This window comes from Manacus candei, unplaced genomic scaffold, assembly GCF_025592945.1.
Source record: "Manacus candei isolate 608988 ecotype Guabito, Panama unplaced genomic scaffold, ASM2559294v1 h1tg000020l, whole genome shotgun sequence".
NCBI lineage: Eukaryota > Metazoa > Chordata > Aves > Passeriformes > Pipridae > Manacus > Manacus candei.
In genome coordinates this window covers 2,223,367-2,234,542 of record NW_026138068.1, presented here as the reverse complement: position 1 = coordinate 2,234,542, position 11,176 = coordinate 2,223,367, and the positions used below count along the sequence as shown (strand labels likewise).

Here is an 11,176-nt window from a genome sequence, read left to right as displayed (position 1 = left end):
GGGAGCCAGATCCAGAGTTTGCCTTGGAAAACAAACAAATCCAAACTCAAAGGGAGCATGAGGAGGGAAAGCTGTGCCGAGGAGCCGCGGAAATGTTCCATGTCACATTATCCAGGATTAACGTTCCAGATCGTCTGCGAGGATGGAAAGGTTTTATCCTAAAGATTCAATTAAGGTTCCTCAGAGCCTGATCCATCCTGGGCGGGACTGGGGGGATCCATAAAACTGCACAGCAGCAAGAGGCAAGAGGATCCCCAGAGATGAGGGATTTAGGGTCATAATTCCTGAGGGAGAGGTAAAGCATTTCCATGGGTATCCCATCTTGAGTGCATCACCCCCAGCCTGGCATCAGCTCAGCTGTTGAGGAGCTTCTGCTCATGGAAAACAGTGAATTAATGGGATTTAGGGGGAAGAGGAAAGAGGTTGGATGTAATCAGACCCAATTAGTGGATGGGTCGATAAGAGGAGAGGTCGTGGGATCACTGGTGGTCCCCAAGTCCCATTGGTGGATCAGATCCCAGGTGCTCCTTGTTTGGAGGATCCCACTTGCTCATCCCCCATTACTGCTCCTGGAACCTTCCACCAATAAGGGTTTAAATTAGTCATTTATCAATTACATGTAAGGTTTGGCAACTTAAAATCTGTCCTCTTGTTTAATTAATAGGGCAGCTTTATATTTGGCAAATTAGGGAGACTCTCAACGAGCTAATTTGTTAATTAAGGGAAGCCTGGAGGCTCTTCCTTCATTAGACTTTGGCAAATCCTTTAATCCAAAGTGTAGCTCCTCCTTTAGGACTCCCAGGCTTAGACCAGGGAATGGCCCTGGCAGCGACACTTGCCATGGGAGAACTCCTGGAATGGCCCTGGTTTCCTGGGATTTATGGCAGCAGCTTATTTCCCTTCCCCTTCCTCTTCCTTTGGGAGGATCTCTGTTGAGGAAGAGCGTGAGATCCCACAGCCACGGCTGCTGCTGCCAAACAAAGCCCAAAGCTGCCTCCAGGAAGGAAAGAGAGAAATACATTTATAAAAAAAAGAAGGGAAGAAAATCTTCTGGCCCAGTTCAGAGGGAAATTTCACTTCATTATTTAGGACAGAGCTCCCTGTGAGCAGAGTTAATGAGATAATTAACGTTAATTGGGGGTGATGGTCAGGGTGTCTGTGCTGTGGAGAATGGGGGGGAAATCAGTGGCGCTGCTGCCGGAGGGTAGAGGATCCAGAGCTCATCCCAACAGATCCAAGTATCTCATGTGCCCCCTCGTGCCAGGCAGTGCCCACCCTGCCCATGGCCAAAGCCACTGACTCCCAGGGCAAATAATCCTCCAGGTATATCCAGGCTCACTGGATCAGCCCTTTCCCCCATCCCAGGTTGTAACAGGCACAGCCACTCCCAGCAGCCCCCCCCCACTTTGCTTCCAGTACAAACCAGTAGGTGCCAAGGCTGGGTGGGCTCCACTGACCTGCTCCAAATGATGCCACCAAGAAGGATCCCAAAAAAAGCATTAGAACCAACCCCAGGGAGAGCAGGACCAGTAACACCAGTAAGAGCAGTACTGACCCGTGTGGGCAATCACACCACGTGCCTCGGGATAAATACCCCGTTATGGATGCAGTGCTGCAAATCCTGCTCCACGTTAAAAAGCCAGGATAGTGATTTCCCAGGGTTGCATGATGGACCATATCCCTCCAAACCAGATTATCCCAGACCCGATGGAGCAGCTCACTCCCTATTTTTAGCCATTGGTGCCTCTGCACTGGCCAGCAGGTTATCACATAAACATGGGAAAGCAGCCTGCCAGGAGAGGACCCAGAGACTCCCTTATCCTTGGTTTTAATGTATTTATTTTCAGCCTCTAAAAAGAAACACCAGGTTTGCTTTATACTGCACAAGTTTGCCAAGTTTCCAGCTTTCACTGGAACTTTTCCACTGTGACAGGTCTGGGACACGCAGGGAGCAAGCAGAGAGGGCAGAGATGGCTGAAAACAGCAATAAAAATATCACATTGAATGGCAAATGCCTGATTTATTTTCCACATATTTGGCCAAAAAAATAAGGTTGCTGTTGAAGCTGCCTGGATTTGGGTGCCTTTTGCAAGAGGACATGGATGGTTTGTGCTCCAGTGCACTGGCTTCGGAGTGTTGGCCACACGCTGGAGCTCAGGCTGGGTAAAAGCACACTTGTATTTGGAGCTATTTGGATTAATCATGGATTAATTGAGGTTGGAAGGGGCCTTGGAGATCCTGAGGTCCGAGCAGACAGCTCAGGACTTTCTCCAAGTGAGTCTGAGCATCCCAAGGATGGAGATCCCACCACTGCTCTCACCCCTGACCTGGGCTGACTCCTCCACTGCAAAGGGGTTTTTCCTTATTCCCAGTGGAACATTTCCTCCTGCCATCTTCCTTTTGCCTGTCACTCTGTGCCTCCAAGGACAGTGTGGCTTCATCTTCCCTACACCCATTTCCAGGGAATGGCAGCATCTTCAGGTGGGAGATTTATTGCTGTGCTGATGGAGCAGGGCACAGCATCCCACAGCACCCTGCTCTGCTCCCAGGCCATCACAGGCTGCCAAAGCCAGGGAATTCTCTCCTTCATCCCAAAGGATCCATGGGAGCTCCAAACTCAGCACCTCTGTCCCTCCATGAGCTCCTCAAATCCAAGGAGTCACCAAAAAACTGCTCCCTGATCTCCTTCAGTGACAGAATCCCGTGTGTTTTGGGATAAAGTGCACTCAGCTATTTTCCCACCTATATTTCCTCCCACTCCAGCCTCAGATCAATAAATTAATTCCAAATCATCTAACGAGCCCTCAGCCTGTAATTTGTTTTTCATAAGTGTAAATCCAATTCCTTCCCAAGGCTGTGCCTTTGGGACCCTCACAAATTAGGGAGCTGCTCGAGACACTTCGCTGGCATTACTTAGGCAGAGAACATTGCTCTGAAAATAATAATAATCACACCAAGCTCTTTCTAAAGATGGTTTTCAGGGCCCCAAAACATGTTTCATTTTCTTTGTTCCTCCACTTTCCCTATTTCCAGCGGTGCCTGGGGGATCATCCCGAGCAATTCACTCCAGTCTTTAATAGCCACTATAAAATGAGGCTTGGAGAAGCCTTAAGCTGATGTGGCTTTTATTGTGATCCAGAATAATTCTTATCAGGGGAACAGCTCCTGCTTGAGCTGTCCTGGGCCTGTAAAACACACACGGACTTCAAGCCAGGGCCTTTAATTCCCGCTCAAGTTGTGGCGGCTTCGCTTTGGTTTGGAGAGCAAAGCAGACTCTGGGAAACATAAAGAGCCAATTTCAGGCTATTTTAAGCTTCAAAACAAGAAATACCACAACTTCTCCAATGTCTCCACAAGCCAAGGGTTGCTCAAACTCAGGGCTTTGTCAGGAAAATCAGAAAGGGAGAGGGAAAGGGGCAGGAGTGTGGCGCAGTTGGAGGCCACAGTTAGATGGGATACTGGGAAGGAATTCTTCCCCTTGAGGGTGGTGAGGCCCTGGCACAGGTTGCCCAGAGAAGCTGTGGCTGCCCCATCCCTGGAAGTGTTCAAGGCCAGGTTGGGGTTTGGAGCAACTTGGGATAGTGGAAGGTGTCCTTGCCCATGGGAGTGGAAGGGGGTGATCTTTAAGGTCCCTTCCAACCCAAACCATTCGATGATTCTGAGATTCAGGGAGGGCTGGGGGAGCTCCCTAACAGCCTGGAATTCTGAGCTCTGGTGTTAAAGCATTTACAAAAGATCACAAAGATCTGCTCATCCCGGTGAAATAGAGGGAAAACAGACTTTCAGGAATCAAAGGCCAATGCACGCAGCAGATGTGTCAGCACTATAATGCAAAGCAAGGCTTTCAGAACCCTGATTTCAACTTTGCACAAATTAGACAATAAAATTAACTCAGTTTCATGCCATCCTTACCAGCTGTCAGCTCGGGAGTCACCAGAGACTAAATGCAATAACAAGAAATTGAACACAGGGAAGTTTGGGCTCTGCAGAAGCTGGTTGGGAGCAGGCTCATGTTCTGGGAAGTCAAGCTGCCCAAGATGGAACACCAAACTCTGATGGCAGAGGAGTCTCAGGGAAACACCTGCAAATAAAATAACCCTGAAAGATGAGGCTCTGACAGTCCCAACATTCAAAAGTTCCCATGGGAGCTGCTGTTTGCTGTCACTAATTTGGTAGCTGGACTAATGAACCGGGTGATCACCAGGCACCTCCCCACCACCTCCATCCTCAGGTTTTCCCTTCTTTGGTAGCCCCTGGACATATCAGCTGGAAGTCCAGGAATGCAGAACCAGGAAGCAGGACCTGATCTCACCCAGGTGCCACCGCGCTGGGCTGGGCTTTGGGCTCACCTGGCAAGAGCTGATCTTACCCATAAACAGTTGGAATTGCAGCCCCTGGAGATGAGCACCAGGCACAGAAGGAAGTCCAAGGAGGGAGGGAAGACCTGGAACTTGGCCTGGAAGGCTGCAGGGGTGAGATCCGAGAGCTAGAAAACAGGGAATGAGTTGGCTACGAGGGAAGAAGCAACAGTGAAAGGTTTCCTCACTGCAGGTTTGGACGGATAACCTGAGCTGAGGGAGGAGGAACCAGCCTGTGCGTGTGTGTTCCAGCTGGGCTGGATTGATTTCCACAGCTCTGTGTTGCATTCCTGGGAAAAGGCTGCACCCACATCCCACAGGATTCCCACGAGGCCTGGACAGACTTGGCACAGGAGCATCAACACATAGCACTTGGCTTCTCCCATCCCTTCACCTAGCCTGAACAGGAACCTGCTGCAGCCCATTCCAGCATCATTCCTTGTGGGAAAAGCAGCCAGAGGCTCAGGGAGGGACAAGGAGCCCGGCACCTGCACAGGGAGAGCACACGGAACTCCCTCACAGTGCTCACCTCAGCAGCACAGAGGGATCCACACACAGCTCCTGCTCCAACTCAGCCTCTGCCTGGTGAAGCCACAAAGCCCAGCTGAGAGATTTAACATTATATTTCCAAAGTAATGAAATCCAGGGAAATATTTCACAGCTCCCGGTTTTGAGGAGCACTGGAAGCACCTGATAAAGGTGGAGTTATGCTGCTGGTGACAAACAGGGGCTGTTCCCTGCTGGCAGGGGGAGAGGGAGCCTGGGTTTTAATTTGGAGGAATTCCAGAGGATCCATTTTATCTCTCAGCAGGCAGGAAAATTAGCAGAGCACCACAGAAAGCTGGGAATGACACATGCTCTATCTTTGTAATTCCAAGGCAGTGCCTGAGCTCTGCTAGAACAGCAGAGGTTTGCAAATCCTTTTCTTCCACTTGCTTTACAAATCTCTGTTTTCCAACTTTCCAAGTGCAGGTGCTGAAGGAAGAATTGTGCAGAGCCTCTGAGATCAGATCTCCTCACTGTTACCAACCACAGAGGTGCTTTATGACTGCTAAAGGATCGTCCACCTGCTTTGGCTTGGATTCTTAACAATTAGCACATAGAAAGAGCCATTTGAATATCCAAGGTTCTGGGAACCTTTGGAAAATTAGATCCATAGAAAACTAAAGTGGCAGGTGGTTCCCAAGGTCTCTGCTCCAGACTTCCTGTTTCTCTTCCTGGGATTTAGGAGCTTAATCGAAGGCTGCATTCAGGATTATTCCCATTACAAAATCCTGGCTAAAGTGTTGGGAATTAGCCCGGGATCAGGACATCCTGGCCTCCAGCAGCATCCCCAGCACCTCTGCCAGGGCACTGGTGTGCACCCAGCATCCCTGAGCTGCAGTTGCCATGGTGACCGAGCATTGTCCCCTCTCCTGGCAGGAAAAATATCCCCTTTCCTTTAAGGAAGAATGTCCTTCCATATCCCTCCACAGCACAGGGCTGACCCAGACCACTCTCAGGTGGCTCTCTCCTGGCCTCATCCTACACCCAGGACATCCTGGTCTCCCAGGCCAAGCCAGGCAGGACAGGGACTGCTGCCCATGAGGAATTTGCTCCAGCTGGATACCACTGGATCCATTCCCAGCAGCCAAAAACCTCCTGCAGCTGAACATCACCAAGGAAAAAAAGCACAGGCAAGAGTAACAAGGATCCAGTCATTCCCAGATCTAGACAGGGCGGGGTTTAAAGTGAAATCCAAGGAGGGAAGAGCCTGAGGTTGTCCAAGACTGTCAGGTGGCCTTGGAGCCACCACTGTCTCCACTCCAGGACCGTCAGTGGCATCGGTGCCACCACGGGATCAGCAAGAAGTGCCACCTCTGAGTGTGTTTCCCTGCCCTCCCAAATCTCCACAGGACCCCCGCTGAGCTCTGACAGCTTCCAGGACCTAAGCAGGGGGCGAGCTGAGAAGCTTACAAGGGAAAATAGCTCCTTTTGTAATCTGCTCCCACAGCACACCCACCTTCAGCCTGTTTTAGCCTCCTCGTCCTACATTCCAGCCCTGGAGATGGGAAGTGTGAGGAGTTGTGACTGTTAAATGATGTCTCACATGAAGGGGTCTCCCAAAAGGGTGGCTGCTGCAAGAGAGGTCTCCACCCTTCTCTGCCAGGCTGTCCTGATCCCACTGCTCCTCTGGCACCTGGAAAAGATCATAGAATAATGGAATCACAGGATGGTTTGGATTGAAAGGGACCTTAAAGATCACCTCATTCCATGGGCTGGGACACCTTCCACTATCCCAGGTTGCTCCAAGCCCCATCCGGCCTGGCCTTGGACATTTCCAGGGATGGAGCAGCCACAGCTTCTCTGGACAACCTGTGCCAGAGCCTCACTACCCTCACAGGGAGGAATTTCTTCCCAATATCCCATCTAAACCTCCTCTTTTTCAGTTTGAATCCATTCCCCTTGCCCTGTCACAAGCAGGGAAGACCAGGCAGTTGTTTCCCTCTGGGTAGCCATTATAAACCCAGATGGCTCATCCTTGTGTGGGATTCTAAGCAGGTTTCCCTGCTCTCCAATGTGTCAGAGATCAAGGAATCTCAGTGCAGGGGGGTGGACACTGGGAGCCTACATGACCACTAAATCCCTCTTAACAAACATCACTTTTCATTTCATTTTTAGCTGATTTTCCCCCTCTTCACTCAGCCAGAGGAGCAGAGAGGTAAAAGCAGGAGATAACTGAGCATCTTCCCCTTGGGAGCCCTCATTATCCCAGGAGGCCTCCACTGCCTCAGGGAATCAATTAAACAGACTGGAGCTGGGATACCCGGCACTTCACAGGATCAAAACCCAGAGAGACACGATGAGGCAATTTCCCTCCTGTCACTGACATGCAAATCATTCCTGCAGCAGCTCCTGGGTTTAATATATCTCCAGATTGCCTGGCATGGAGTCCCATTAGCCGGGTCTACGTGGCACTTAGTCCAAAATGACTCTGGGAGAGTCAGCATTTCCACCTCAGCCTCAAGGACAGGCAGGAGATGAGTGTGCAGCCACTTGGCTCATCCCTCTCTCAGGTTCCCTCTGAGGGCAGGACTCCCACAGAGTTTGGGATTCTGAGTAAAACAGCTGAGAAATCCATAGTGAGGGACTGAGATCCCCGAGAAACGTCCTCATCAACCCTGGGAACATCCACAACTGTGCCTTTCTCCAGCCCTCAACTTCCACATGGATGAGGAAAGACAGTCAGTAAGGGCAGGATGTACCACGAGATACTGTGCTCTCTCCCACAGAACATGCTGGGTTTTCCCAAGATTTTCTAGGTTTCCTTCCCATTCTCTGTGACTGAAAACTCATCACTAACTTAGATATTACAAATAAATTCTCCCCTGTGAGGGTGGGGAGGCCCTGGCACAGGGTGCTCAGAGAAGCTGTGGCTGCCCCATCCCTGGAAGTGTCCAAGGCCAGGCCGGATGGGGCTTGGAGCAACTTGGGATAGTGGAAGGTTTCCTTGCCCGTGGCAGGGGTGGGATGAGATGAGCTTTAAGGTCCCCTCCAACCCAAACCATTCTGTGATTCTATGAAATATGAGAAGAGGGAGGAATTCCAAGCACTGCCAGTTCCACCTCTGTCCCTGCCTGGGGACTCTCTGCTCCCTTTAGAGTGTCCCACTGCCTTCCAGACCCTCGCACCAGCAGCCACACATGGCTGACTGGAAAACCACTCTGACCACAAATGCAGTAATGAAAGAGCTTTTCCCCCACACAGATGGGACTCCTTGTTCCCTTTTCCCCACTAAATCGCTTTCCTCATTATACCCAGACCCTGCGGAGTGGCTTTTCTGGGCCCTGCTGGTGTGATGTGAGAGCAGCCCTGGCCCAGCCCAGCACTGCTCTGAACGTCTTCCTTTTGTCCATTTATTCCCAGTGCCACAAACCAATCTGTCTGAGAAGCTGGTTCCTCATTATTCCTGAGGAGATCCAACAAAGCCCTGTGTTCCTCACCCTCCAGGAGCTTTGTTTGGAGCTCTCTGTTCCCTCTCTTTGTGTTTGCAGATGAGCTGCAAGTGGCTCCCATAGCCTTGAAGCCCCTCGTTTGCAGTCAGGAGCAACAACCATCACGGCTCGATCCAGCTCCTGATTTTGGCTTATCCTCCCCTTTTCTCTTTAATTAAAAATCCCTCTGGCCTTGCACTTGGATTTTGGGATGTGGTTTCCCGTTGCCTCACCAACGTCACAGCCAGGAATGTCAAATCTGTTTTTCACAACCTTGCTGTGACCTGGCTGAGCTTTTCCCAGGCAGTTCATCCCTTCCTTGTCCATCTGTTCATCCACTAAAATCCCACATTTAAATCCAGTTGCTTCTCCTGATGACAAGACCCTCCTACAGGCCAGGAGCATTTCCCAAGGGATGTTTAACCCAACAGCTCAAAGGCAAGACACTTCCCAAATGCAGGAAATAAAAGGAATGAAATCTAGGCAAGGGGAGACAAAAAAAGACCCTCAGCATAGAAAAATTTCCAGAGATGCTGGGCCTGCAGCTCTCCATCTTCAGAGCCTCAGCTGAACCAGAGGCTGGAAAGGGAGAAATATCCTCCCTTTTGCAAAAAATTAATTATTTTTTTCCCCTTTAACATGTGGCCCAGGAAAGCCAGAAAGAAACGACATTGATGTATCTACCTTATCACATCTTCCAAATTTATGCCAGGGAAGATTATCCTGAGGATCAGCCCAACAGCCACGGCACAGGACAAGCTTTGGGAAGCACAAGCTCCGTGTCTGCTGTTCCATCTCGTCAGCACCAGATCCCAGGAACCTCCTAAGCACAGAGAGGCGATTTTTATCCCAGTACAAACAGTTCCAGGAGGCAGCCAGAGCCTTACTCAACCTTCAAATATGTTTTCCGTGATCGGTGCCTCTAAAGGCAGAAGGTGGAAAGGTCCTGCAGAGGCTGCATCCCGCTGGGATGTTTCCATGGAGCAGGAGATGAGTCAGTGCCATCTGCCGGCTGCTCCAAAATCCACCGGATTCGGCGTCAGATATTGGAGATAAAACCCAGGCTCTTACACACTTTCTCCCATGGTAACACTTCCAGCATGCCTCTGGAATGCTGCTTCCAATGCAAATTCCCCTTGGAGGTTCAGGCTCCAGATGGAATCCCTTTGGTGCATCCATGTGACCCAGTGGGACAATTCAGGCTGCAGATCCAGCGTTTCACAGCCCTTCTCCTTCCTGCCATTGGGATCTCCTGTCCCTGATAAAATCAAAAATAATTCTGGTGTAGGATGTGCTGGCTATGGAATCCCTTGAGCTGGCCTAGATCCATGCTAAGAAAAGCTGTGGAAATGCCAAGGATTCACAGTGCCATCGGCATTCCCAAGGGATTGGCTTCTACCTCAGCCTGGACCATTCCAAGGGTACCAAAGAGGCATCAAAGCTGGGATGAGACACCAGGCACTCCTGGCTATCCCTGTTGTTCCCTTCTGTTGGATCAGATTTAATTGGGGAACAGATTCTAAGTGTGTTTCTCCCCCTTTTTGACAGGAAAACACATCAACAGCTCTGTAATTATTCCCTAATTGTGTTTAGGTGCCTGAGGAAAACACACGACGCTTCCTCTGGGAGCAAAGAGAGATTTGCTCATCCTTGAAATGCTGATTATCCCCAAAGTTCCCTCCCAGCACTTCCAGGCTCTGGCAGGCTCAGAATGGCTGGAATTGGCAGGAATTCAGTGCTGCAGGGATGGCCCTGGGCTCCATTTGCTGTGGAGATCTCAGAGCTGAGGTGCTGTCAGGCTGTGTTTGGGATGTTGGTTGAGCCGAGTCCATCCAGCTGCTTTTGTCAGTCCCGGTAAAATCAGTGAACATCCGAGAGAGCCCCAGCTCCCAGAGAGGGATCCTGCCTTTCCCACTGAAATTGAGCATGGAAAGGAAGATTTCTCTGGAAAACTCCATGTGCAGAGGAAGCAGAATGGAGTAAGGGCAGCACATGGATCAGGATGCTGTGCATGGGCAGCAGCCATGCTTTGGGACAGCATTCCCACCTCTGGGCTCTTACCTGAGCACAGGCAGAGTGTTCCTTGATTATTTGGACTCAAAGGTAGCTTGTCCTCATCGTTGGAAGTGCACCAGGCAAAGAGACCATGGAAACAACATCCTCTGAAAGGTTTAGCTTCATGGAATATCCTGAGTTGGAAGGGACCCACAGGGATCATCCAGTCCAACTCCTGGCCCCGCCCAGGACACCACAACAGTCCCACCCTGTCCCTGAGAAGCTGCAGACCCTGATGAGTCTCCCCTCAGCCTCTTCTGAAATACAGTTCAAATTGCCTCAATTTATTTCTGACAAACCAGGTTATTTTTCCCTATTGGTGATGATTTGCTGTGTGAGCATCTGGTAGAAAACTGCCTTATGACTTTGCTAGATGCCGAAATCTGGGGGAGTTAGCTGCAATTCCTTAAAATATTCTGTTTTCCTTCAGCTTTTGTCCAATCTCTCCCCATTCCTGGTCTCCAGTCTCTCCCTATTCATGGTCTCCCGTGGGTGCGGAGCACCAAGTTACGGTGCTACTGACACTCTTAAGGCCAGAATTAAGGAGTATTTTTCCAGAAGGGCCTGGAATGGGTGACAACAACTCTGTATCCAGCAGAAAAAAAGGCGTTTTTCCATGGAAACAAACATGGGAATAATCAGCTCTCCCCACGCGCCCGTCGCGTAGCAACGCGGACGCCTTGCCCTTATATGGCGAAAGTGCCCGCCCTCCCCCCAGCCTTCCTTTTTATTGGCTGTTCTGCACATGATTGACGTGCACTCTCACCAGTCACCGCCCTCCACGAGCCT

At 50.4% G+C, this 11,176-nt stretch overlaps 1 protein-coding gene across 1 annotated transcript; it reads right to left on the bottom strand.

Moving 5' to 3' along the window:
* Window positions 1-542: 542 nt before the first annotated feature.
* LOC127470241 (uncharacterized) lies at window positions 543-11,158 on the bottom strand. Its single transcript, XM_051785517.1, has 6 exons — window positions 10,911-11,158; window positions 10,394-10,521; window positions 6,361-6,537; window positions 4,370-4,486; window positions 3,913-4,081; window positions 543-576 (listed from the first exon to the last, which is right to left on the bottom strand). Exons 1-6 carry the CDS (start codon window positions 11,132-11,134, stop codon window positions 561-563), a joined length of 831 nt encoding a protein of 276 aa, XP_051641477.1. The 5' UTR covers window positions 11,135-11,158; the 3' UTR covers window positions 543-560.
* Window positions 11,159-11,176: the final 18 nt, after the last annotated feature.